Source organism: Eleutherodactylus coqui, chromosome 9 (genome assembly GCF_035609145.1).
Source record: "Eleutherodactylus coqui strain aEleCoq1 chromosome 9, aEleCoq1.hap1, whole genome shotgun sequence".
Lineage (NCBI taxonomy): Eukaryota > Metazoa > Chordata > Amphibia > Anura > Eleutherodactylidae > Eleutherodactylus > Eleutherodactylus coqui.
Window position 1 is genome coordinate 82,106,345 of NC_089845.1, and position 26,985 is coordinate 82,133,329.

Below are 26,985 nucleotides of genomic sequence, written 5' to 3' on the forward strand. Positions count from 1 at the left end.
CAGCTAGTTTGGATGCAATATATGTTACAGGTGGGCATGGAGGCTCCAGCACCCTGTTGTACCGCCTCTACCTTGGATACAAGATGTGATACGAGTGGGCATGAAGGTTCTAGTACCCTGTGGTACCACCTCTAGCTTGAATACAAGATGTGATACAGGTGGGCATGGAGGCTCTAGTACCCTGTTGTACCACCTCTAGCTTGGATACAAGCTGTGATACAGGCGGACATAGAGGCTCTAGTATCCTGTTGTACTGCCTCTAGCTTGGATACAAGATGTGATACATATGAGAATGGGGGCTCTTGTACCCTGTTGTAATGTCCATAGCTCGGATACAAGATGTGATACGGGTGGGCATGGAGGCTCTACTACCCCGTTGTACCGCCTCAAGCTTGGATACAACATGTGATACGTACGAGTATGGAGGCTCTAGTGCCCCATTGTACCGACTCTAGTTTGGAAACAGGATGTGATACGTACAAGTATGGAGGCTATAGTATCCTGTTGTACCGCCTGTAGCTTGGATACAAAATGTGATACATACATGAATGGGGGCTCTTGTACCCTGTTGTAATGCCCATAGCTTGGAGACAAGATGTGATATGGGTGGGCATGGGGGCTCTAATGCCCCATTGTACTGACTTTAGCTTAGATACAAGATGTGATATGTACAAGCATGGACGCTCTAGTACCCCATTGTACCGACTCTAGTTAGGATACAAAATGTGATACGTACAAGCATGGAGGCTCTAGTACCCCATTGTACTGCCTGTAGCTTGGATACAAAATGTGCTACGGGTGGACATGAAGGCTCTAGTACCCTGTTGTACCGCATCTAGCTTGGATACAATATGTGATACATACGGGCATGGAGACTCTAGTAGCCGGTTCTGCCGTCTTTAGCTTGGATACAAGATGTGATACAGACGGGCATGGTGGCTTTAGTACCCTGTTGTACCACCCCTAGCTTGGATACAAGATGTGATACGGGTGGGCATGGAGGCTCTAGTACCTTTTGTACCTCCTCTAACTTGGATACAACATGTGATACAGGTGGGCATGGAGGCTCTAATAACCAGTTGTACCACCCCCAGCTTGGATAAAAGATGTGATACAGGCAGGCATGTAGGCTTGGGTATCCCTTGTATGTCCGGACCATCCGCAGTACAGATAATGAAGACAACTGACAGATTCGTGGGGTCACCAGATGGGCACGGGTTCGGATTCCGCTGCGGGATCTTGCATCCCGAATCCAACCCGGTCATGTGCAGGTGGCCTTATTCTGATTGCCAGATTGGAGTTGGGAAGGAATTTGTTCTTTTTTTTTTTTAAGATTAGGAAATTTGCTTCTACATCGTGGGGTGTTTTTGCCTTCTTCCTAATTAACACTGCAGGATAATAGGCTGCGCTGGATGGACTTGTGCATTTTCAGCTTTACAACACAGTTTGCTAGTATGTAACATGGTGACTGTTTCCATTAGCGACTAGCTAGTATACTTTTACTATTGACCAGTTATGATCTTGGGCAATATAAATAAGGCTGCCCTGCTCTCTCTAATTACTCTAAACTTGCAGTATCTACAATTCTGTATAAAGCAAGGAGGTTGATTTGCCTCCTACTCACTAAACCCACCTACACACATTGTATTACTGAATGGAAATGGATGTCAATCATGCAGCTGCAAAACATGCTGCTCCAAAAAAAAGGATCGCTATGGAAATTTGAGTTCCAGTGTGATTTCCACCTCGGACCGATTCTCTGGATCTTGCTAGTACTCATCTCTCCAGAACTCTGCTCAATCTCATTAGATTCCAATATCAAATTACTTGATTGAAAATAAGGCTTTCCTACTCAGCGCATAGGTTTATTTTTTCATTAGCTTAGGCCGCCTGCAGACGGCCGGGTCGGATCCCGCTGTGAGAATTCTCGCAGCGGGACCCAACTGGAGCCCCTGCAGGGACCAGCGCGGCACTCACCTGTTCCCGCGGCCTGGCTCTGTAATGTGCCGGCTGCCGCCCAGCTGGCGCATGCGCAGAGCGGAACAAGTGGCCAGGGAGGGACATAGAGAATGCCGCAATTTGTTTTCCGCGCGAGATTTCGTGCGGACAAATCGCAGCCGTCTGCATAGAATTGCATTTTCCACGGGCAGAAATTCTGCGGGAAATCCCGCCGCGGAATTTCCGCCCGTCTGCAGGCAGCTTTAGTTGTCTGAGAGTTTCTTTCTAGCAAGTTGAGTTGTTTATTTTCAATGGCACTATTTTGGGTATAATGTTATAGATTCATTTATTCTTACTCTTTAGCTCTTTCTGGGTGGAATGAGAAATAAAGTAAATCCACCTGTAATCAACATGCAGGTGGTGGTGACGGCAGGGGACAGGAGGGGCGGGACAGCTCAAACATATCAGTCTATAAGGAAATATGTTACGCTACCCAAAAATCAGCAGTCGGACAGTATCTCTTGCCTAACTTTCTGAGATAACTGTGTTGTAGGAGCGTTCTCTGATATTTTCTCTATTATCTCAAACTTGGAGACTTATATTAACTGGGAAACAACCTCAAAAACTGGGACAGAAGGAAAGGTGCAGCAAAAAGGAGGGTAAAAGAGGGTGAGGGATGTGAAGGTAGGATATACTCCTTGACAGGGTCTACTCCCAAGAACAGGGTACCATCACCTCATACGGTTCCTGACTCTATCCATCTCCAAGTTCAACTGAGGACCTGAAATCCACCCACACCCTGATATGCGGTAGTTCCCCTTCCATGCATCTGATTCGCCTGCTCCCACATCTCTCGGGTCGGGGCAGTTGTAGTACGCTATAGTCTTGGGAATAATTCTCCTGGTTGCTATTACAAAAAATCTAAGGTGGCTCACCTTGGCCTCTCTCAGTCATATTTTTTAACAAAACCATATAACTGATTACATTTTATTGTATTTTTTCAATGGTGGGAGGATTGGGAAAAAATGTACTTGTCACTTTTTGCATTTTTCTTGCGCCGTTCACTGTGCCATTTAGATAACATGGTATTTATCATAAAGGTTGTAACAATCTATATAATAGAAATAACATGTTACATCAAGTGCTGAAGACCCAATTGGAACCTGGAAGAAGCCTGCTCCAGTCTCGTGCCCCTCATTATATATATGACCTCTCAGCCAATCACAGACTTCAGTGGTGATTCTTTAATGGCCACTGAAAACAAATCCTGTCTATTTGTTAAATTTGGGCACATGAGCAATATAGAGGGAGGGGTCTTTAACTTTTGACCCTGTCTAAGCCAGACTCTTACATGGATGCCTATTTCATTTTAACGCTAAGCTGAGCTCCGAGTCACGGAGGCGGGCCATGCTGGCCCCTCCCTGCCTGCAGCAGGAAAACTGACAGCTCTCTCCCCTTTTATGTATCGGGAGAGAACTGCCAGTCTGTATGTAGCGGGCGGGGGAAGCTAACTTTGGGCTCAGCTCCAAGCCAAACTTCAAAATGCATTTATTCTGAAACGCCTCAGCGTGTCCGAATAAAACACCCACGGGGGCAGCAGATATACCTGCCCGGGGGTCATGCTGCCCGTTGTTCGGAAAGCAATGAACCTGATAACAGAATCGCTTTAATTAGAGTAAAGGGAAGCATTGAAGTCATGTTATTGATTGTATACTAGATACTGTACCATCACTCTGGATATAATCAGAGGAGTTTGCTAGTCATATAGAAGCAGTACGTTATTGGCTATATTTTTCTTCCGGAGGTCGCTCTGATCTTTGCTGTCGTAAAGAAGTGGTCTGAGTTATAGATTTTTTTTTTTTGACTGCTTGGAATGTTCTACAATGAAAACATAGAAAAAAGTCATGCTTACTACAGATGAGCGAGCATACTCAATAAGGCAAACTAATCGAGCGAGTAGTGCCTTATGCGAGTACCTGCCCGCTCATCTCTAAAGATTCAGGTGCCGGCACGGGTGACAGGTGAGTTGCGGCGGTGAGCAGGGGGGAGCCGGGGGGGAGAGAGGGAGAGAGAGATCTTCCCTCCGTTCCTCCCTGCTCTCCCCCGCCGCTCCCTGCCGGCACCCGAATCTTTAGAGACGAGTGGGCAGGTACTCGGATAAGGCACTACTCGCTCGAGTAGTTTGCCTTATCGAGTATGCTCGCTCATCTCTAATGCTTACCCATTTGATCCTCCTTTCTGGGCTTTGTTTGCATGCTACAGTAGTGATGTGATCGTTGCAGCCAATCACTGGCCTCTGTGTTGAATGGCACAAGACTACTGAGGGCAATAATTGGCTGCAGTGGGTCACATGCCTATATGTAAACGCGTTTCGGGGTCACACCCATTCTTCAGTTTGGCTGGTTAAAACATACAATCGGACACCGAAAGATGACAAAGTCCCAAATGTCAAGGAGAATCCCATAAATCCAGTATGCGGCAGGCAAACGGGATCAGAGAAATTTGCTGCAGTACATAATAAAGATCAACGGGGAGGACTAGTGCGCCAGCATGGCGGTGGATCCAACAAGTGAATATAGCTTATTTTATAACATTCTAAGCAGTCAAGAAAAACTTCCTAGCCCTTCACAAGGCCTTTACGTTACGCTGAAGTGAAGGCCAGACCTATAGTCTGTTGGGGTTCCAGCTTTTGTTAGGATACAGGAAACAAGCATTTGTTTTTTCATTCCCAGACATTTGAATTTCTAGCTGAGTCAGATGAAGCTGATTTGTGTTTGTATTCTGCAGCCCGGCTCTCGTTAGTCATCGGAAGGGGAAGTGTGTTTCTTGGCCGTTATCCGCTGGAGGTGCTGCCACATGCGTCTTGCTTGGCTGACGCTCTCATGTTGCCCTTCACTTGCTGTCTGAAATATTCAGGGTGGAGTTGTTATTTAGAAGCACATGTGATTTAAAAAATGTTCTAGCAAAACTCAAAGTCTCACCCTGCGGGATGCCCTTTGTTCGGACAGCATGATTAACTTTTTCATCACTTGTAGTGGACTCGCACTAGCTGGAAATTATATCGGGTATCTCATTCACACGACTGGATCCGTAAAACACTGCAGGAGTCCTGCAGCGTTTTACCGGTCTGTGTGAGCCGGCAGAGACTGCGTATGGCAGCTCACATGTTCATGCGCGGTGTGACTGTCTTTCTTAAAATTCTCTGCTGTGTTTCATAGCGGGGTTGCATATGAATCGGCGTCCATATGCAATCTATTGCATATGGACAGCATTGCATATGCTGCCCATACAAAAGTATAGGGCTCACGCTGCGTGGTATGCAGAGAAATAGAGCACGCTGCGATCTATTTCATGTGTTATCGACAAAGTTTTTACACGCTCATGTAAACGGATCAATGAAAGTCTATTTACTTTCATTGACTCCAATCACCGCGTTTCACGACGGCATCTTTTGAACAAATTTTGAGCGATCATCTTTGCGTGTAAATGGGGCTTTAATCATTGTCAACCAAGAACAGCGGTTGCACAAAGTCAACCGGTTTATCTGATTATTTATTATTTGTCCGAACATGATGTCCCGTGTCGTATCGGGAGGGTGTGGGTGACTTTCCAAAGTCTACGCCCTATATGTAGCCTCCCATTGCAAACGAAGATATAACTTCTGGACACGATCATGATGGCACTATATGCATCTGAAATCTGGAAAGGGACCACATGTATCAACTAACAATGCCTTCATCGCCTGGTATTCAGGTTCTGTTACATGATTAGACTCAGTGTATTGTAGGGTTAACCTGTATGACTGTTTAATACAGATGTCTACATCTAAAACCACTCAGATGTTTAATACATATCGGGCACCATAAAATAAATGATGCAATATGTGAAAACATATCATGCCTAGAGTGAAGTCTCAGCGTGACCTTTGCCAAGTCGCACATTATTAACCCCTGCCCTCGGTCGGCTTGTGTTCCTTGCAGAGAAACCCCAGTTGTTGTATTGGTTAGTTATTGGAGATGCTTGTGCTGAATGCCCAAGAACGTATTTACTCACCGTCTGAGAATACAGACAGCTGGCATTCCTCAGCGAATGTGTGTTCGTGTTTTTGTTGTTTCAAGTACTGCTTCAGTTCAGAGATAATATTGTGCAATATCCAACGGATCTTCCAGCTGTGATTTGTGCGCTCCAAATAAAACGGAAAGGACATAATGTTCATTCAGATTACATGGAGGTTAACCTAACGGCAATAAGGCTGGTCTCACACAAGCGGGTTTGAATTGCGGATTCCGCGGTTGCCCTCCGCACGTATGATACGTAGGCATTGAAATGCATTGACTTTCGCCGCTTCGCTCACACTTGCGGGTAGGAATTGTGAATGCCTTGATGAAGAACCCTGTGAGGTCCAAAAGCTTGCCTTAACATCGTGTATCATTGACCATTAAAAGGTATCATATCTACAAGAAAAATCACAGCATGCTCTATTTTATTGCGGATTCCGCTCGTATGAGCTCTATTGATCTCTATGGATGCGCTCGATCCGTAATGCATACGCAATTTAATTTGTACGCAAGTTGCTAAGAAACCAGATAACAAATGATATAAAGAAAGCAGGAATTTGTGGGCAGACAATGCAGGACTGAGTCTGGGAAGGAACACACCATCCAGACTGCTGTTTGCAATCTCTGCTTGTTCTTCCGGGCTCTTCCTCCACAAAAAGAAGTGGGGTTTTTTTGTTTGTTTTTTTTAAAAATTGGTTTATACTACTTTCAAAGAAAGTAGTATAAAACCAGCCAAGCCAAGAGAGCAGTATCCCAACCTGAAGGCTCTCAGAGCAGCTCCCACCACGACAGCACAAGAGAATGTCGCCTGAGTGATAGGAGGGTGTTTCCAGGGGGTTGGGCAACTTTCTGATGTCATCCCCTGCTTACAGTCATTCTTCCACGCCTTCTTACACTGTCCTTCCGCACGCATATGCGTCCATACGCAGTTCGCTTCCGTGATCATTTAGAGGTCTTCTGCTGCAGATATCCGCTCTATATAGTGTATACATTTGTGTGTTATACTTATACATTTAATATAACGTACAAAGAACAGTTACCATGATATATAAATGACAACATTCATCCAGCCATATTTACTGTGTCTGCTTGTTACAGTAATGTTTTGGCCTTCTCACTCTAGGGTGGAGCAGGAACAATTCTGTAATATGCCCACTCAATAAGTAGAAAAACAAAAGTATCTCCTGTTTATTTGTTCCACTTATTTCTAAGTTTTGTGGTCCCTTTTAATAGTTCTAACAGACGTATCTTGGCTTTCTTCGAAAACATCCTTTAACTGTGCCCCTCTCTGAACTTGGTAGCCTTCAATCTTCTTGAACTGTGTCAAGGGTTTAGGGTTTGGATCTTTTTGGCCTTATTCATCCCTTGGGCTCTGTAAATTGCCCTTTATGTTGAATGTGTACGACCTGAACATGGTCACCGGCTGGTATGTTCTTTATCTTGTTTTTGCTATCTGGATTTGAAAATTAATTACATTTTTGCTGCTGGCAGCATTCCGAATGTCTGCATCCAGTGAGGCTGTTATAGGGTTTCTTTCCAGGACATTTCCAACTGTCCCTTTCCCATTCATTTCTTGATCCTGATTGGAGTAACTGGTATATACTATATACACATATGCATTGAAGTTTTATTAGGTCTCATTTTTGTCTTGTATACAGGGAAATAATTGGCAGACTATTACAAGCCAACACTGTTATTGTTATGTAAAGACATTTGTATTTTGGAAGCCACAACATTGACCACTTCTGATAGTCCCTACAGGATCTTTAGCTTGCTGTTGCTTTTTTTTTCATTTAAGCTTTGGTCCTAATAGATTCTTGAGAATCTTCTTTATAAAGTGGTAATATAACGCTTACAGGCAAAATAATCCACCTTGTCTCGCCAGGATGCGAGTCCTCTGCAGTACTGGAAGTAGAAGCCATATAGTGTCGTGGGTTCTGTTGTTGATGGATGCCACAGACTTTATAGTGGTTATCCAAGTGCCTGATGGGTCCCATTAACTTATCAGATCTTTTGGTGTTTCATTGTTTTTCTTTGCAAAAATCATTGCCAACAGAGCCTAAGGGTGCCTGCACACAAACGGAATTTCCAGCGCGTTATTTTAGGCACATTATCTGCCCCAGACCGCAGCCAATATACTCCTATGAGGATCCGCAGTTGTCCCCAGACGGACGGATTTGTATCGCGTTTTTTCACGCGCGTGAAAAAAATCTGCGACCTGTTCTAATTTGGGTCGGATTCTGAGCGTGAAGCCTCCAATACAAGTGAATGGGTGCGTTTTTTCACGCAGTACATCCGCAGTGCAGCTGCGGATGGAGTCACTGGTTGCTATGACTACAGGAAGTAGGCATGGTAGGAGGCGTCCCAACACACAGCAGAGCTTCACAGGCAAATTTGTAGAGGGAGATGGGTAGTATTTCTTGCCAATGCAGGATGTAAGAATGCAAAATCTGTAGTAATGAATTCCTCTTGTGAATTTTTTTGCAGTGACTGAAATAAAGTCACGCTGGAGAAGCGCCTGAAAAAAGTTACATGGATCAACCATGCCCACAAAGACATCTGCTCACCGGGTGAAAGCATGTTGCCAGAATAATTTAACGGTGCTCGCACAAGCAAGAGGGACAAAACTGAGTCTGGGTGTTGGTTTTTAAGCGGTTTTCCAAGGAATGGGCAGTTCTCTAGGGGTTGGGTTTACAATAAGGGGTGTCTGCTGGTTTTTCTGCGCGTTTTTTTCCGCAACACATCCGCGTATATCCGCGCGTGATTTTTCACGCATCCGCACCTATCCGCAAGCACATTTAGGTACCATACGCGCGTGAAAATCCGCTAGTGGAATCTGGAACGCTCGTGTGCAGGTGGCCTAAGGGAAGAAAAATGTGCCACAAAATCTACACGTTGGTGTATAATTGCTATGGCTTTAGAAATTCTGCTGCAATGGTGTGTCGAGTTCACATGTAAGACATGCAGATTTTGCAACAGGTTTATTGCATTTGAATTCACCCTAAATAACTTTGATAACTTGGTCTCACTTGGTTGCAACGTACTTAGAGCTAAGTATTCCTTCATGTATAATAATGTAACTCTTCCTTATCCATCTATCCTCCTGGAAGGTAAGGAAGTTCTTGTGTAGCACACATCCAAGAACGAACATGTTTACAACTCTTTTGTGTCGCAGACTTGTCTTATTGTATCCTTGCTATGCATAGAATAAACTTCACATAATTTCCTTTATCCCTTGCATGTAAGTTAAGATCCCACTGTGTCCAACGTATTAGCCAACAAAGTACTCTACCATTTTTGGATGCATATAATGTATTGTAAAACTTCTATTACTTTTTTTGTTTTTGAGAGGAGGGAGAGAAAACACATTAATTCTGCCATTGTTTTTAAAATTTGCTTTACGGCACCAATCATACAGCATAAACGACATAATACATTTTTTTTGCGGGTCAGTATGATTACGACGATATTAAAAATATCATCTTTTTTTAGGTTTTTCCACTTTTGCACAATGAAACACCTTTTTTTAAAAATTATAATTAGTCATCCCTCTACTTTCGTTGCCTTCTTCTTTTGCCCGTTTTCAATCTCGACGATCCTTCAACGCAGAAATTCGCCTCTACTTACGTTGCCTGCTTCTAGTTTCACTGCTGGCCTACGTGACCTCGCTGTCCAGTCACAGCCATTCATGGATTGCTCTAATCACAGCCATTCATGCATAAATGCTGTCACTCAGCCAACTCAGTCAATCAGAGCAATCTCTTGCGGAAGGCGGGGGATTTCAATCCCCATCACTAGCAAGATGCTCTGCCGACTTGACAAGTGCCCAGCAGCCTGCATGAAAGTATGGTGAGCGGCCCCAGGACACCGACGGCACCTGCAAGGTGAGTATTTATTTATTTTTTTTCTCTCAGACAGTGTAGCTAGGGTATTTAGTGCTGACAAAAACAGGGTACCGAGTTGTGCCGCGTTTTCAGCACTGCTGAAATCACTGCCCATTCATTTCAATGGGCGAGGCACGGCCGAAAACACTTGTGTGAACAGCCCCATTGAAATGAATGGAAGCGTTGTACAGCTTTTAGCGCACCGCTGAAAAAGCAGCGCTAAATGCTGTACAAAAATAGTTTTTTGGAATATCTAGAATGAATTAATTGGATTTTCATTGATTCCTATGGAAATAATTGCCTCTAGTTTCATTGGCTTCAGGTTTAGCCGACTGCTTTCAGACGGATTACCAACTAAACTAGAGGTTTGACTGTATTTTTACATTGCTGCATTGAAAGTCCCATAACCTTTTTTTTATTTCTCCATATACAGAGCTCTGTGAGGGCTTGTTTTTAGTGTCCCTGGCAGCAGTTTTTATTTGTAGTACATATGTAGTATTTTGGAGTATGTATGGATTTTTTTGATCGCTTTTATTGCGCTTTTTGGGAGGTAAAAGGAATAAAATAAGCATTTTCCCTCTGTTTTTTACGGTTTTTGCTGCACATGATAAAAAGTGTGCTCAAATTATACTACAGGTCATTATGGACATGATAATACCAAATATTTGTTGTTGTTTTTTTTACATTTTTGTATTTTTTTTCATATAAGTAGTGCAAAACAAGCAAAAAAATTGTGTTTTTTTTTTTTTTTTGTTTTTTTATGGTTTTCTTTTTTTGTAATTTTACACTCATTACATCCCTGAAGGGGACCTGAACCATAGCAGCTATGGGCGCTATTATAAGGCATTGCAGGACTTCTGTACTGCAATGCCTTCTTAGTTGAAATAGTGATCATAGGCAATGGCAAAGCAGGACGCCTGTATCTGGCATTCTGTTGTCATGGCAGCTCGTCGGCCCTCCGTGATTACATTGCAATGACATCATAGCGGGGGCACCTCCCTCTGTGAACCCTTTACATGCCGCGATCTACATAGATGTAGGGCGTTAACACTGGGGGGCGCTGTCCTCATGTGCCCCCGCCGTTGCAGAGGGAGGCGGCTTTCGGTAAAAGCCGACTCCCACTGTGCAATCACATGGGTTTAGTTCTGATCCAGCGCCATCCATAGGGCGTAAGCTTACTTTTGCGTTAAGTACCCTGCAGCAAGGACATAAACTTACACCCTGTGGCGTTAAGGGGTTAGACCTCTAAAAAGTCTACTCTTCCCTCCAATAGACTTCTTGAGATACACAAACCTTCACCCATAGATGAGTTAGAGCATAAGCTCCCGATAGTCGTGGCAATAACTTATCACTCCTGTGCTTTCACATACAAGTGATATTCATTCAATGAATAGAGGTGTAGTGTACCAGAGGTCTTCCTGCCTCCATTCACTGTAAACAGGCAGTTGTCCACAAATGATTGACTGCCTGTTTAGTGTGCGAGTTCTCACTCCTGTTAGTTGCTTTTGTTTCAGCGAGCTGAAACAAAGCGGTTAGTGATGACTGAGCGACTTCCCACTCAGTAGTAACCTGTTGGGTCCCGTCTTTACACGGGATAGCTTTCTCTGAAAATCGCTAATTTGAGTTGGTTTTTTTTCCCCTTTTCAGTAGAATTTATTTCCTGCTTTTGAATTGAAGTGGTGAAAACTGTTGTGGATCAAAAACCGTATCAATATCTGCATGGTGGTTGACGCGGTTTTGATAGGGATTTTAGTGCGGATTTTCACTGCGTAAAATCTTAACCATTTCCGCTACTTGTGAATGTACCCTTAAATGCATTGTTCAATCAACAGTTATCTGATGTCCATGGCCAGTTTTAAGGCCCTTTACACGCAATAATTATCGCTCAAAATTTGTTCAAACGTCCGAAAATGAGCGATAATCGTTACATGTAAACGCGGGCATTGTGCACCTTTCATTTGAACGATGGATTGTACTTCACATAAAATCCAGCGTTCAGCCGCTGAAAGACTGAGCAGATAATACCATTTGAATGTATTTCGCTCATCTTTTAATAGACTAGAGGATGTTCTCCCTGCGGAATGTTTATACTAGCCTCCAGGAGAACAATGGAATGTGCCTGCAGCTGTTTGCACAGCTGAATGTGTGTTTAAATACAAGCTGGGCTCTGCAAACAACTCCTGGAGGTCCTTTTACATGCAAATGTAGATGATGACGTTTTTAATGACCATTAAAGCCATTAATACTTTATGTAAATACATCACTAAATGTTTGTCTTTTGACAGTTTGAGAGATTATCTTTGTATATAAAAGGACCTTTAGTTTGACCTAATTTAAATTGCCTAAGAAAGTAGTTCTGTTAACTGAACACTTGCAAGATCTACTATTAACTCGAATGAAGACTTTACCAAATCATAGTTATTACATACCATCTCCTTATCAATAATTGCTAGCTGTTGTTTTTGTACAAGAGTACCAGAAACACATTTTTATTTTATTGTTCTTGGACTTAGGTAGCGATTCGTGATATTAAATTTTGGAAGGAAATGAAGTTTCAGATCGAGAGATTATTGATAAGACTGTCCACTAACAAGCAAAACTATTGACTCTGCTGAAGAATAATAATGAATTGTGTGTTTCTAGATCCTCCCAAACAGTTCAAGCAGCCATTGTGCAAATATTTTAGTGGAAAGATCTGAACAATTATTTGGTAACTTTCCTCAATAAGTAAAGAGGCCAAATCACTCCCTCTGCATTTAGACTGCCAACTTTTTTAATTGTGTTTTCTAAACGAGTAGGCACATGATCTTTCCTGGCCTCAACCTGTGATCCTTTCTTGTGACCTAGCATTGGTCAGGAAGTCAAGCAAGGACATAGGAGACCAAGCTGCTCCTCCCTGGCCAGCCATTGTGATGGTTAATTCTTCTTACATATATTGTAAGACAAAAAGACCATGTTCTCTTTTGCTTACAATGCACAAAACACAATGAAGTAGGAAGTTCTTGTATGTCTGCAGAATTACTGCAGGGATTAATAATTCATCTAAATGATTCTTTTGGCATTTTTAGAAGCATTTTGTTAGTTTATGGTCAGGGGTGTAACTATAGAGGATGCAGGGGATGCGGTTGCACCAGTACTATGAATAAAGCATTATAGTTGGTGGCCCCATTCCAGGTTTTGCATTGGGGCCCAGAAGCTTCAAGTTATGCCTCTGTTTATGGTGTATTATCCTGAATGCCTAAAACAATGTTTGCTGTTGATTGTATTTACAGTTATGCCCATTTACTACAATTTTTTCTTTAACCCTTTTCAATCCACTTTCTGACATCTAAAGACATTCTGATTAAAGCCTGTACAGCTTCCGATGTCGGAAGACATCCAGCAGGGTATTCTTACTGTATATTACTGGCCGCTCTATTGTTGGGGCCACTCCGACATGTTCAATACCGCAGTACTTGCTCTAGCCAGCAGGTGGCGCCATTGTATAATGGCAGAAAGAGAAAAACCCCTAGGAAACCCTGAATCCAAAATTGGATTGCAAAGGGTTAAAGATGCATTCAGAAAATTACAAACCACAGAATAATGAAATGTAAAAAAAAAAGGAATAATTGGAGGCCATGTCCATCTTCATTCTCCACATATTCTACTGTTACACAGAGACCCCCAAAACACGGAACTCTTATCTCAGAAATTAAAGGGTGATCCTACTTACTTATTAACACCCTTTCCTATTTGTGGGTTCATGCAAAGATACTGGTGGGTCACTGAATAGACTCCTAAACCTAAAACTGACGAGGATTTGAAATCTGTAAATTACAAGTTATACTACATTTTTTTCAATGTGACTGATCTCCTATAAATATATGCAGAATAAGACCCTTCTCCACAATGTTCCACACTTGTCTTCAGGATTATTATTTGGATGCTAAAACTTCAATTAACATAATTTTGTAAATTAGACTTTAATTTTATTCTTTGTTCTTTTTTCAGGTTCTTACAGCGGTTTTCTCACTGTTTGTATTTGAAATATCCCTGAATGTTCCTCTGGCTATATGGTAAGGAAGGATTATCTGTTCTATACGTTTTCTAGTGCTTATGACATAATAGCAATCATATTAATGTTCATACAAAGAGGGAACCTGCTTACTTTACCCAGACTTTAAAACAAATCTATCAAAGTTGCATGGTAGAATAAGCATGCTGCATGAACCTCCATGATTTGGGATCTTCTGCTTTTGCCCCTGACGTTGTTCGGAACAGAAAAGGGGTTGTCCCACTTCTAGCTGTTTTGCTGCAGGAAGTGGACAGCTGCATATATTGTACAGTGATTAGTGCTGGTACTGCAGGCTGAATCCCACTGAAGTGAATGGGACTCATCCTGCAGTACCAACCTGGACCACTGCACAGTGCATGGAGCTGTCTGCTTCCTGCCACAAAACAGCTAGAAGTTGGAAACCCCTTTAAGATCTGCATATTGTAAAGATGTTATATTATCTGCACTAAGCCCAAATCTGCTGTGTATAAATTCAGTCCTATACAATGGCACCTCTACAATGGCAGCCCTTGTTCTCAGCGAGAGCTTTGTGGAGCTACATATTGCAGGATTATTGTGGGCACATCTGCTATTTAAAGAGGTTGTCAGAGTTAAACTATTTGTATAAGGCCGAATGCACATGGCCGGGCCGGTTTCCGTATGCGGGATACTGCAGCGGAATCCGACCTGGTGCCCGGCTGATGACCTGCGTACCTGTCCGCAGTGTTCTTCATCTGTAATGCGGATGTGCTGGCCGGCGCACATACGCAGTACAGATGATGCTGCACCGTAACTAGGCAATGACGTGGATTCCATGTTCTGCCCGCAGTGACAGCTGTGGACGGGCCGCAGATCGGATGGCTTCCATTGACTTCAGTGGAAACCGTCCGTGCAGAATCCGCACCAAAATAGAACATGCTATGATTTTCCTTCTGCAAGTGGAAAATCGTAATTGATTTCTGCTCGTGGACAGGGAAAAGCAATTTTCTATAGCATGTCTATGGGCAGTACTTGCTGCGGAATCTGGAGGCGGACGCCTGCTTCCGAATCCGCAATGCAAATATGCCCGTGTGCATTGTACCTAACTATATCATCCCTCAGTGTGTAAAGAACAAAAAAAACAAAAAACTAACACCTACCTCTCCTAGCTCCTTCCCTGTCCCTTGTCAGCAGCTCCCTGTCTCCGCTGTGACTTATTGTTTATAGGCTGTAGCAGCCTATGTACCGGACATCACAGGCTGCTGCAGCAATGACAGAGCTCTGTGATTGGCTGCAGCAGCCTTTAATGTCCCAGCAGCAGCCTCTACTATCCCATACACAAGCTGCTGCAGCCTGTAAACATGCCACAGTGCAGAACCAGAATGCCAATGGACAACTTGCAGGGAGCGAGGAGAAGTGAGTGTTAGCTGGTTTCTTATTTTTACACACTGGGATTATATAATTTCACTCTGACAACTCCTTTTAAGCTTCATATATTCTGCACCGATATATGCATGTGTACCCTACCAGCAAATCACATCTATGGGTGCATTCACATGGGCGAGAAAATCACAGAATGGTAGATTTGGAAGTAACTTCTCAAGGACAGGAGACAGACAAGTTGTCAGCAATAGTTGGCACTGAGCACAATTCCTTAATTTCAGAGAGTTGTTTGAAAGTGTCAGAAAGGATCTTTGTTTTCATGTCAGGAAGTTAATTAGAGCCCAATACTGGCACACGCTAAGATAACACTTTGTTTTTTCCCTCTCCACTTCATAAAGATTCTTCAGTTGGTGATGACGTGTAACTGATTTTTTTTTTCTCCCCCTTCGTGTAACACAATCTCTAAGAATCGTCTCTCGTTTCCTAGTCTATGTAAAAACTTTTATTAGATTAAACATAAAAAAACACTAAAACTAAGAGAATTAGGAAAAAAGAAAGTATCCGGTTCCAATCACATCAAATGTATCCATACCATATTGCGGAATGAGCATAGCAGTGATGTTAACGTAGACAAAGAGCAGACGACCTCGATAATAAAATGTTCTCTTTCTAGTAACAACACTGCAACCACAAACTAAAACTCACGGATTTTACCTCAAATAGCAAAACCATAAAGAATACAGCAAATTCAAACCAGAATTCACCCACAGGAAATGGGAAATCTAAAGTGTGTCTCCTGTTCTGTTTGCCTTTCTAATAGAAGACTCTTTGAAATATACATAGCAGTCTACGGCTCCCTTTGGTAAAAATGTCTCAATTTTCTCCTGTCCATCACTGGATTCTTTCTCGTCGGCTCGGTTCCATTACACAATCCGAATCACGGATCTCTCTGTCAAATAACAAAACCGCTGGTGCAGAAGTTTCCTTCTAAAATGGTTTAGTGCTGATTTTGACTAATATTCACAAGTATTGAGCTTGCCCAATTTTAAAATATTGCTTATGGATTTACAAAGTGATGCGGTTTTCAATAGGTGTAGTGCAATCTTTTAGTTGTCCTACCTTTCCCCAAATTCTAGAAAATCTATTTTTGCAACCCATCGCATTGCACTTGTGTCATATTTATTATACATAGTTCGTGTGATGCCAATCTGTCTTCTAACATATGCATTATCATACAGCATGTGAACCCTTTGTGGGCTTCGAGCTCAAGTGACTAAAAATATCACAATTACATATTCTGAATCTGGGGGTGGGATATTCTGTGGTGACAGATTTTCTTAAAAATCTCCTCCTATGATTTTTTTTTTCCCTTTTGAAAACCTAGATGTGTAACCTTTACTCCCATTCCTTCAGTCTTAAGCCCCATGTACACAGAATATTATCGTTCAAACAAAAGAAACTAAACAATAGTCGTTCGGTTTTAAATACAAGCCAATGACTAACGAGAATTATGCACTTCTCGTTAGTCTTCCGTTTCAGCCGGCATAAAAATCATCACTGGCTCATGCATTTATTGTGCTCATTCAGTGTTTTACATAGGAATATAGTGTGATTGTTCGCGGTAAGAGAAACCAAGTAATCTTGTAGAGATACCTTATAATGGCTAACAAAAATACATAATGTTAATGCGAGCTTTCAGACCTCACAGGGTCCTTCATCAAGGCATAATGAAATGGATCCAAAGAAGCATGCTTATATATACACACACATACAGTTAGGGCCAGAAATATTTGGACAGTAACACAATTTTCGCGAGTTGGGCTCTGCATGCCACCGCATTGGATTTGAAATGAAGCCTCTACAACAGAATTCAAGTGCAGATTGTAATGTTTAATTTAAAGGGTTGAACAAAAATATCTGATAGAAAATGTAGGAATTGTACACATTCCTTTACAAACACTCCACATTTTAGGAGCTCAAAAGCAATTGGACAAATAAACATAACCCAAACAAAATATTTTTTTTTCAATATTTTGTTGCGAATCCTTTGGAGGCAATCACTGCCTTAAGTCTGGAACCCATGGACATCACCAAACGCTGGGTTTCCTCCTTCTTAATGCTTTGCCAGGCCTTTACAGCCGCAGCCTTCAGGTCTTGCTTGTTTGTGGGTCTTTCCGTCTGAAGTCTGGATTTGAGCAAGTGAAATGCATGCTCAATTGGGTTAAGATCTGGTGATTGACTTGGCCATTGCAGAATGTTCCACTTTTTTGCACTCATGAACTCCTGGGTAGCTTTGGCTGTATGCTTGGGGTCATTGTCCATCTGTACTGTGAAGCGCCGTCCGATCAACTTTGCAGCATTTGGCTGAATCTGGGCTGCAAGTATATCCCGGTACACTTCAGAATTCATCCGGCTACTCTTGTCTGCTGTTATGTCATCAATAAACACAAGTGACCCAGTGCCATTAAAAGCCATGCATGCCCATGCCATCACGTTGCCTCCACCATGTTTTACAGAGGATGTGGTGTGCCTTGGATCATGTGCCGTTCCCTTTCTTCTCCAAACTTTTTTCTTCCCATCATTCTGGTACAGGTTGATCTTTGTCTCATCTGTCCATAGAATACTTTTCCAGAACTGGGCTGGCTTCTTGAGGTGTTTTTCGGCAAATTTAACTCTGGCCTGTCTATTTTTGGAATTGATGAATGGTTTGCATCTAGATGTGAACCCTTTGTATTTACTTTCATGGAGTCTTCTCTTTACTGTTGACTTAGAGACAGATACACCTACTTCCCTGAGAGTGTTCTGGACTTCAGTTGATGTTGTGAACGGGTTCTTCTTCACCAAAGAAAGTATGCGGCGATCATCCACCACCGTTGTCTTCCGTGGATGCCCAGGCCTTTTTGAGTTCCCAAGCTCACCAGTGAATTCCTTTTTTCTCAGAATGTACCCGACTGTTGATTTTGCTACTCCAAGCATGTCTGCTATCTCTCTGATGGATTTTTTCTTTTTTTTCAGCCTCAGGATGTTCTGCTTCACCTCAATTGAGAGTTCCTTTGACCGCATGTTGTCTGGTCACAGCAACAGCTTCCAAATCCAAAACCACACACCTGGAATCAACCCCAGACCTTTTAACTACTTAATTGATTACAGGTTAACGAGGGAGACGCCTTATGAGTTAATTGCAGCCCTTAGAGTCCATTGTCCAATTACTTTTGGTCCCTTGAAAAAGAGGAGGCTATGCATTACAGAGCTATAATTCCTAAACCCTTTCTCCGATTTGGATGTGGAAACTCTCATATTGCAGCTGGGAGTGTGCACTTTCAGCCCATATTATATATAGAATTGTATTTCTGAACATGTTTCTGTAAACAGCTAAAAAAACAAAACTTGTGTCACTGTCCAAATATTTCTGGCCCTAACTGTACTTATGACAAGGCAAAGACATGGTGGGATTAATTTGCACTTAAAAGAATATAACAGAAATACAAACCTAGATGTAAAGGTTTGATGGTCCCTAAATTAGTGTTAAGAGATCATCAGGTCAGCAGTGTTATGTGTGTTATAGATGTCTCATACTTCCCGGTCACACATGAATCCTTGTGAAGAATTTAGGCCTCTGTTGAAAGTGTCAAAAGTTGTTATAAATTTTGTATTCCCAAATTCATCCATGGCTTTGTGATCTGACATAGCCTTTCAATATAATAACTTTTATTTGTTCCAAGTTATATCTGTGACTAGAAAAGTGCTCCACCACAGGGAATTCTATCGTTCTCTGTTTAATTGTATGGCGATGAGACCTCATCCTCACTTTAAGTTTTTGTCCCGTTTCTCCAACGTAGAGGGCCCCAACAGGACATTTATTGCACAGGATCGGGTACACATCATCCGACGTGGAACATGTGAATGTCCCTGGGATCTTATAGTCCTGCTGTGTTGGGGATTTGCATCCTGTCCGTGGTCAGTACAAGTGAGCAGGTCTTACAGCTCCTTACATTACAGGGATATGTTCCTTTTTGTGTGTTAGAGGGTAATGCACTCCTGATTATAAAGTTCCTCAAATTAGGAGGTTGCTTGTAACACAGAAGGGGAGGGTTCAGGAATATGGTTTGGAGACTGTCATCCTTGTGTAGGATATGATGGAGTTTCTTTGCAGTCTCCCTTAGTATCTCTAGTTGTGAATTGTAGGTCTCTACTAGAGGTACACGATTATTTCCTTCCTTCTCTGTGTATTGGAGTAGTTGATTCCTGGGTATTCTGGTGGCTCTGGTGATTTGGTCATCAATTGAAGTGGGACGGTAGCCCTGATTTAAAAATGTCTTTTTGAGATTGTGTAAATGTTCCTCTCAAATGTCTGTTGGGTTGGAGCAGATCCGGATATATCTGATGGCCTCGCTGTAGATGATGGACTTTTTGATGTGCTTAGGATGGGAACTGTCTTATCTGAGGTATGTGGGTCGATCAATTGGTTTTCAGTATAGGGATGTCTGTGAACATTGAACGATAAGTGCCCGAGGACTGCACGATTCTCAACAAGAATCATGCAGACTAAACGGGCTGCCCGAACGCAAACAAGCTGGTGATGACGTCACCAGCCTGTTTCGTCAGGCAAATGGGAATCATGAGATTCTCTGCCTGTGTAAAAGTCATTATATCTTCAGTAAAGCTTCCCTATCCCTTTTTCTAAGATTCACAGCTTCTGTACAGCAAACACATTAGACAGAGCTATCTAATGTCATCAACAAATAAGACTAAATGTTGGCAAGCCGACTAGACATAGAACTGCTATACTATGCAGTGGGTTAAATCCCAACAGTGTAAGGCTCTGTAAACATTGCACCCGAAACTACCAGTGGGCATATATGCCAAGGACATTTACATCTGACATAGGATTGTGACTCTTAGGTACCCAATGTCACCTTGTCAACTCTATGCGAAGAACAGCAAGGACGAAAACGTTTCCAAGCTCGTGCTAGGGAGAAAGAAGAATTGGGTTGCACAATCTAACTAATGACCATCGTGACTATCCGGGTCTTGGGACTGGAGCATTGCGCTCAGGTGTTTTCCCTCAGTATTTTATAATTGAATGGAGTGTTAGTCACAATGGCCGCTCCATTCACTATAACACCGGTGTGTGGTGTTCTTGTCCTTGGGGTGGACCCATAGGTAAATCAATATTTTGCTGCTTTGTAAAACCAGTTATAACATTAGATCACCAAACCAATTTGTTATCGCCTAATGAAGTTTGTAACTTTCACTTTGAATATCCAGAATACCTCTTTCAGATGATTGGAAGCTGGTACTGCTGTTTCTGTTTAGTCATGGATACTTGCTTCTGTCACGTTAAAGCAATGAGTGGTACAACGATCTGAGAAAAGTCCTGAATGTGTTAACAGTAATTTGTGTAGCTTTCAAATTTCTGTAGAGCCCTAAAATGTAAAGACTGATTAGTTCAGGACGGCGCAAACTTCTACAGAATCCATACGAATATCCCCAGAGGAAATTGTGTAACTCAAGAAGAGTACTTGGCACTCAGGCAGGCAACTTTCTAGTTTCATATGCAATTTTCATGCACACAGAACTGAACAAAGCAGGAGATGATGAGACCTCAAGTCTTTGGATTAGATAAGAATGTCATCTAAATCGGTCAAGATGTATTGGAAAGGGACCGCCTGAAAAGTGGAATTTAAGAAATATTAAAAGACTGCTAGAGCATTGCAAATTCCGAAAGGCATTATTAGATGACCATCCCAAATAATGAATTTAGTCTTCCATTCAGATCAAGTTCTAGGCTCCATAAAGTTCTAGCTTGGTGAAATCGGTGGAAGAGGGTATCCTGTCTTTAACAGTAATCTTGTTCAAACCACAATAGTCCATTTAGGGTCTAAAGATGCATTTACACTCAAAGATGATCGCTCAAAAGATGGCTTTTGAGCGATCATTTTGCATAAACTAGTATTTGGTACTAATGCCTATTAGTACCAATTAGTAGCGTGTGAGCTACTGGGAGATGTATTCAGAGAGCAGACCACCCGCTGTTCTCTGAATAAATTCCATTTGTTCTGCCATGGGGCTGACAGCTGGGACAATGTAATCAGCGCTCCCCGGGCAGAACACAGCGTGCGGTTCGGCTCATCAGTTGTTCTGCCAAATAATAGATTTCATGCCGAACTGAGGTTCATCGTTCGGCAGAAAAGTGAAAGATGGGTACATTTACATGCAACGATTATCGCAGATTCATAATCTGGTAGAAGAGGACTGGCACAAGATCAATAACAGTGTTATGAAGCATATCAAATGCTCATTAAGGTTTACACCAGAGGAAGCTCAGAGTGGTGGCTGTACAAAGCCCATAACTGGTGTTCATGGGTGCTGTAACAACTTTTCCCCAGTTCTTCTGAAAATTAGATTCAGTTTTGGACAAATAACCTACACCAAAAATGAAGTGTGAACACCGTTTAACTAGAAGTTACTTTAGTGGCCTACAAGTGAGGTCACAACAGTGGAGTTCTCTCCTAGGAAAGAAGGCTGTGTAGTTTTATAGGAAAGTTTTCAAACGGGAAAACCTTTAATTGCTTATGTAGAAGAATTTATATCCCCTTGAGTGTTACCGACTTTTTATTCTGTAATGACCAGCGACATGCATTTAATTGCCGGCAGTGGAAATGTTACGTCTTCCACATGCAGCATGACCAGGGAAGATAAAAGCTGGTGGATCAATATAAAGATGTTCAGCTTGAGTTCTACGGACCCCGTTACTCTAGTGGGTTTGAGGAAGGCCCCTTCTGACTTGTTTCATGAAGCAGTACAATCCGGCTGCTCTGATCTACTCTAATCTACATGACTTGTAACTTGGCTTCTTTCCCAGGCATGGATCTCAATGTAAGAAGGAAAAAGTGGACACATAGTATGTGGAGCTCTGTAACCACAGAGTGGGAAATCTTTTGCTGAAGTTTGTCAGCACTGCCCACATTTTTTAGTCTATTGGCTTGAATTTGTAGTACACTAAATTAGACATTTTCTAATTGGTATTTAATACAGGAACCCTGTTCTCCTAAAAGGTCAAAGGGCCAGAGGGGGAACCCACACCCTTTTAGCATTCATACCAGAAATGGCCCAAATAAGAATACCGCTTTAAGTAATGCTAATTAGAAGAGTCACATTTCAATGAAAAGTAAAAGAGATCCATGGTGATAGATTTTTTTTCTGTAAGCGTGTAACTGTTATCAAGGCCATGTGAGCAATTTGTTTCTGGGCAGATTGTCTCCCCATCAACCAGGGATTATGGATTACTATTTCGTATTGGTCCTTAGAATGGAATCAAACACTTGAGAAGAACCCTTATCATGATTAGTGTTATGTAGATGGCAGTGGAGCATGAAAAATGAAAACTTCCAAGAGGTTCACATGCTGTGAAGGGCTGAGTGCCCAGACACAACTCTCTTCAAATTACATCTACAATTATTTCTATCATTATTTCATAATAAGGAGCTTTATTGTTAAGTAGGATGTACGATTTAATTCCAAGAGTGCTTTCATTTTGATTTTACATGGATTTTTTAAAATGCAAAATATGGAAACTGGCCAAGGTCAAGCTGGCAACGAAACCGGTTAAGGGTGAAGCAAAAAGTTAAATACATTTAGAGCACATCAGGTTTACTTGTCTGCATAGTACCATTGTAGTTGGTGCCAAAACATCCAAGCACCAGATCATTAGTCAGATATTAGTTACCCCATAGTGTGTGGATATTCTTTGGTGTTCCAGTTTCTTCACACTGTCCAGTCATCCTCGATAACGCTATCCTATAGTTTCTAATGCAGATCACATGACACAGCAATGCAAACCACTGCTTCACTATATTAGTGCTGTGTAACACCCAGTCCAGAGGCGTAACTATAGGGGATGCAGGGGATGCGGTCGCACCCAGGCCCAGGAACCTAAGGGGGCCCATAAGGCCTCTCTTCTCCATATAGGTAGCCCAGTACCAAGAATAAAGCATTATAATTGGGGGCCCTGTTACAGATTTTGCATTGGGGCCCAGGAGCTTCAAGTTACGCCTCTGACCCAGTCCCAGCCATTCTTTAGATCCCTGGTGGGTTCTTCATTCATGGATTTCCAGGCAGCTTATGACATCTACAGCTTCACAGGATCTTTACAGAAAGCACTGCTGAAAGATCTTCTGGGGCAACTTCTTTCCAGAGGGTCACATCCAGTTGTTTCACCTTGTGGTCAATGGGGGCCGGCAGCAGTGGCGGCTCCATCGACAACATACAGAGAAGATCGCGATCCTCTGGCACAGCTGTGGCCGTGGATTTCTTCATCTCCGTGGGAGGTCCACTCATCACTGAACACTGTGACAGCACTGATTTTAGAGGGACACCTACTACCACCTTACTGTGCACCTTCAGAATAGACTTTTCTTATTGTTTTTCTTAAGGCCAATTCACCGGACTGTCATTTTGGTCTACATGCTGTTCTTGTATTCCATGGACAGAATACAGGCTAGCTTAGGAGTTCGGTGTGAAAACAATGCTGAATGTCTTATTCCGGACTCCTTTCATGCATAAGGATAGGACATGGCAAGGTGCAGTGTATGTGGAGATAGAACAGCACACGGCCGGGTGTCTATGCGCTGTCTGATGTGAGTTGCAGCCAAATTTCTCCGGCACAACTTGCATACGGCTGTGTTAATCCGACCTTATTTGCAAAATCTTTGCATGCAGTCATGGTATGTATCTGCTTGTAATTCTGTGTAATTACTATGAATAGCAGAGGGGTGATGTCACTATTATTGACGTTGTCAATTTAAATGTGTTTTTAATTTGAATGTAATGAAATTGTGCAAGACCAAATTCTAATAGACATGACATCAGTTTTGGTGCTTTATTTGAAGAACCGCTGTGAAGGGATTTATTTTGTATTTTTCCACAGTTTCCTGACCTGCGCTCTTGGAGAGGCCCTTTTCGTGTATACAGAGAAGATGGGTACATGAGCCGTAATTCACAAATCTAGTTTTGGTTAGAATTGGATTCTCCATGATGACCTCAAGAGACTTCACAACGTGTGCTGGTGAACTACAGTATTACACAAGGAAAGGACTAAAGCCGACATATGTATCATTAGACGATGATGCTTTGGGAAGGGGTGGGGGGATAGCCGTGGTGGTTCTTAAGGAAATCCAGCTAAATTACAGCTCCTCTAAAGCAATGCTCCATGGGAGAAGATGATGTGAATTAGCTCTCCTCCAGAAGGAAGAAAACTGTCCATCTTGCCACTTAAGGTAATGTGTCCAGCATGCTACAACCGAGTTTGGAGGAACCTATGAACACCAACAAACTAATGGTCATCTACTTCCAGCCTTCACATAATACTCTATTGACATAACATTCAACTACCCCGTTGAGCTAATAATTTATGTAAAATATAGGCGGTTCCACATTCAGGCACCTACAGTGGACAATACTTGGATATCAGTCTGGTTTGGTTCCTATGCTGGTTATCTGATAACGTTCTCCTCTTATTTGCACCAGACAAGGAGTCTGTGGTATACCATCTCCTTACGAGCTTGTATATGAAGGAAGGGTCCTGCTGAGCAGGAGGGAGTGGGTTTTATGGTAAAATATCAGATTTTATTTTTTTTTTAGAACGTCCAGTTTTTAGCATTTGACTCTAAAAGTTTGTGACCACACTATTCTTCCAATCTCCGTTCATTCCGTCCATTTTCTAAGACTTAATGGCCAGCAATGGAGTGTTGTCAGCTAAGTTAATTGAAAAGTCATTGGTATGAATGGCATCCATTTTTAATAACTTGCTTGATACACGTGTAGGACATTAGATGAAGAAACCATGTATACTATGAATGGAAACCATTTTTATGATGTTTGTTGAACAAGCATAATAATCATGCCAAATGGGGGAATAGAGCAATGTCGCTACTAGGGCTCTTTCACACGAGCGTATATTGGCCGCCGTTTTCACAGCCGGCCGATATATGCCACCATCTCAGGCATAAAAACTTGTGAACGGGTGCACAAAGGCCACCATGTCATTGCCCCTTCCCTCCTCGGCTCACCTCCTCTTTCTTCATTTCTGTCTTTTTGCAATGGAAGGGGCGGTGAGGAGGTGGAGCTAAGCTCCCGCCCCTTGTCCGCAGCCTGCAATGGGAGGAGGTGGGATGGGGCGGTGCTTAGCTCCACCCCTGTCCCACCTCCTCCCATTGCAATCAGCCACAGGGGAGGAGAGAAGAGGAAGGAAGTTTAGCAGTCATGCTCCTGTGAAAGAGCTCTTAGATTGTTAATTCGTATAAACAAAAGGATCATCGACAGGGATCCCTGCTGAAGTTACCACAATATTGTCTCTGTGTTTGTCTCTTAGTAAACTACAATTTGTTTGTGTTTCTGTGCTCAAATCTTCTGCCATTACAAATAGCATATTTTATTAAATCTACAGGTCTATGTACTGAATAAAATATATTCCATTCTTTATGTATCGGTGTAAATGCTATTATTCGCAGCACTACAGTAAGTGAACACGCAAATACCTGAATGAGTTACCTACCGTTTGCAGAATCTGTTTAACTCTGTTCTTCTAACTTCTCTCTTGTCGTACCATGCAGTTTGTGGTAGTTCAGGTTACCTGACAAGCACTTGCCTTCTTTCCCAGTTGGCTACCACTTGAGTAGAGGTAAGTGTTAGTAAGTAGTAAATGGACATGAAAGGTGCTGTGACAATGTAATGTAGTTCTACGATATACAGACTTCTTGTGATATGCATTTTTGTTAAATCCGGTCCCTTAAAGATGACAAGCATGCAGGGGCAGAGGGGTAGTTGTCTGAATTTCGAGATGGAGACTTGGGGGAGTACTCAGGGCAGATTTTTCCATGTGAAAACCTTTTAGGCCTCATGTCCACTAGATAAATCTATTTAGGAAATCTGTGCGGGTGTCCCGCACGCGTGAACCGCACCCATAGGGATGCATTGGACACCTGGAGGTAAGTAAATACCTGCAGATGTCAATTTTCCCTGCCGCGCGGATCGCATGTGGAGGAAAACACCCGCAGCATGCTTCATTTTCCGCGGGTCTCCCGCAGGCTTCCATAGACGCCTATGGAAGCCGTCCGGATCCGCAGTACACCCGCTGCTGAATTTCTGCTCTCTGCCACGGGAGAGCAGGAGTTTAAAAAAAAAAGTGCACGGCGCATGCGCGCGCCACGCTGCCGGGGTGCCGAGCGCATCCGCCGGGCAGAAGCAAAGAAGATCCGGCCACGACGGCCAGGAACCCGGACAGGTGAGTTAATTCAATTTTCAGGCCTCATGTCCGCGGGAAAGGAGGGACCTGCTGCGGAATTCTGCATGGAGAATCCACGTGGGCCTGAATTTCCTAGTGGACATGAGGCCTTACAGGTGACAGGTGCTGCCATATTTATCAAACCGCCAGAGACTTTTTTCTTTTCCTTATAAATACAGCTCAGCTCCGTTCACTTGAATGAGCTAAGCTGCAGTACCAAGCAACGCCACACCCATATATACAGCGCTGTGCCTGGACAAAAAATAAAGGACTGACTGCTGCAGATCATGCATTCTGCTGACCTTGGTGATCCCGGGAGTTGAACCTCCACCAGTTAGTAATGACTATTTGATTTCCTTCGTCATTTGCTATACAACTTTCAGAGGGGAGATAGTCATTTTTGATTTGGCTATATTTCGCACCATT

At 42.6% G+C, this 26,985-nt stretch overlaps 1 protein-coding gene across 3 annotated transcripts in view; it reads left to right on the top strand.

The window, feature by feature from the left end:
* The window catches only part of TMEM241 (transmembrane protein 241), a 109,583-nt gene extending 83,826 nt beyond the window's left edge, over positions 1-25,757 (top strand). Inside the window, exons 14-16 of one of the 3 annotated variants that reach the window (XR_010786717.1) lie at positions 13,871-13,935; positions 19,644-19,720; positions 24,205-25,757. Coding sequence is in view for 2 of the 3 variants with exons in the window: in XM_066579623.1 (XP_066435720.1) it covers positions 13,871-13,935; positions 24,205-24,265 (126 nt within the window). In the remaining variant the exon portion in view is untranslated. Of the gene's footprint in view, positions 1-7,854; positions 7,953-13,870; positions 13,936-19,643; positions 19,721-24,204 lie in introns of those variants that run through there. The other 2 variants (XM_066579623.1, XM_066579624.1) reach the window with 2 other exon arrangements.
* The last annotated feature ends 1,228 nt before the right edge of the window (positions 25,758-26,985 follow it).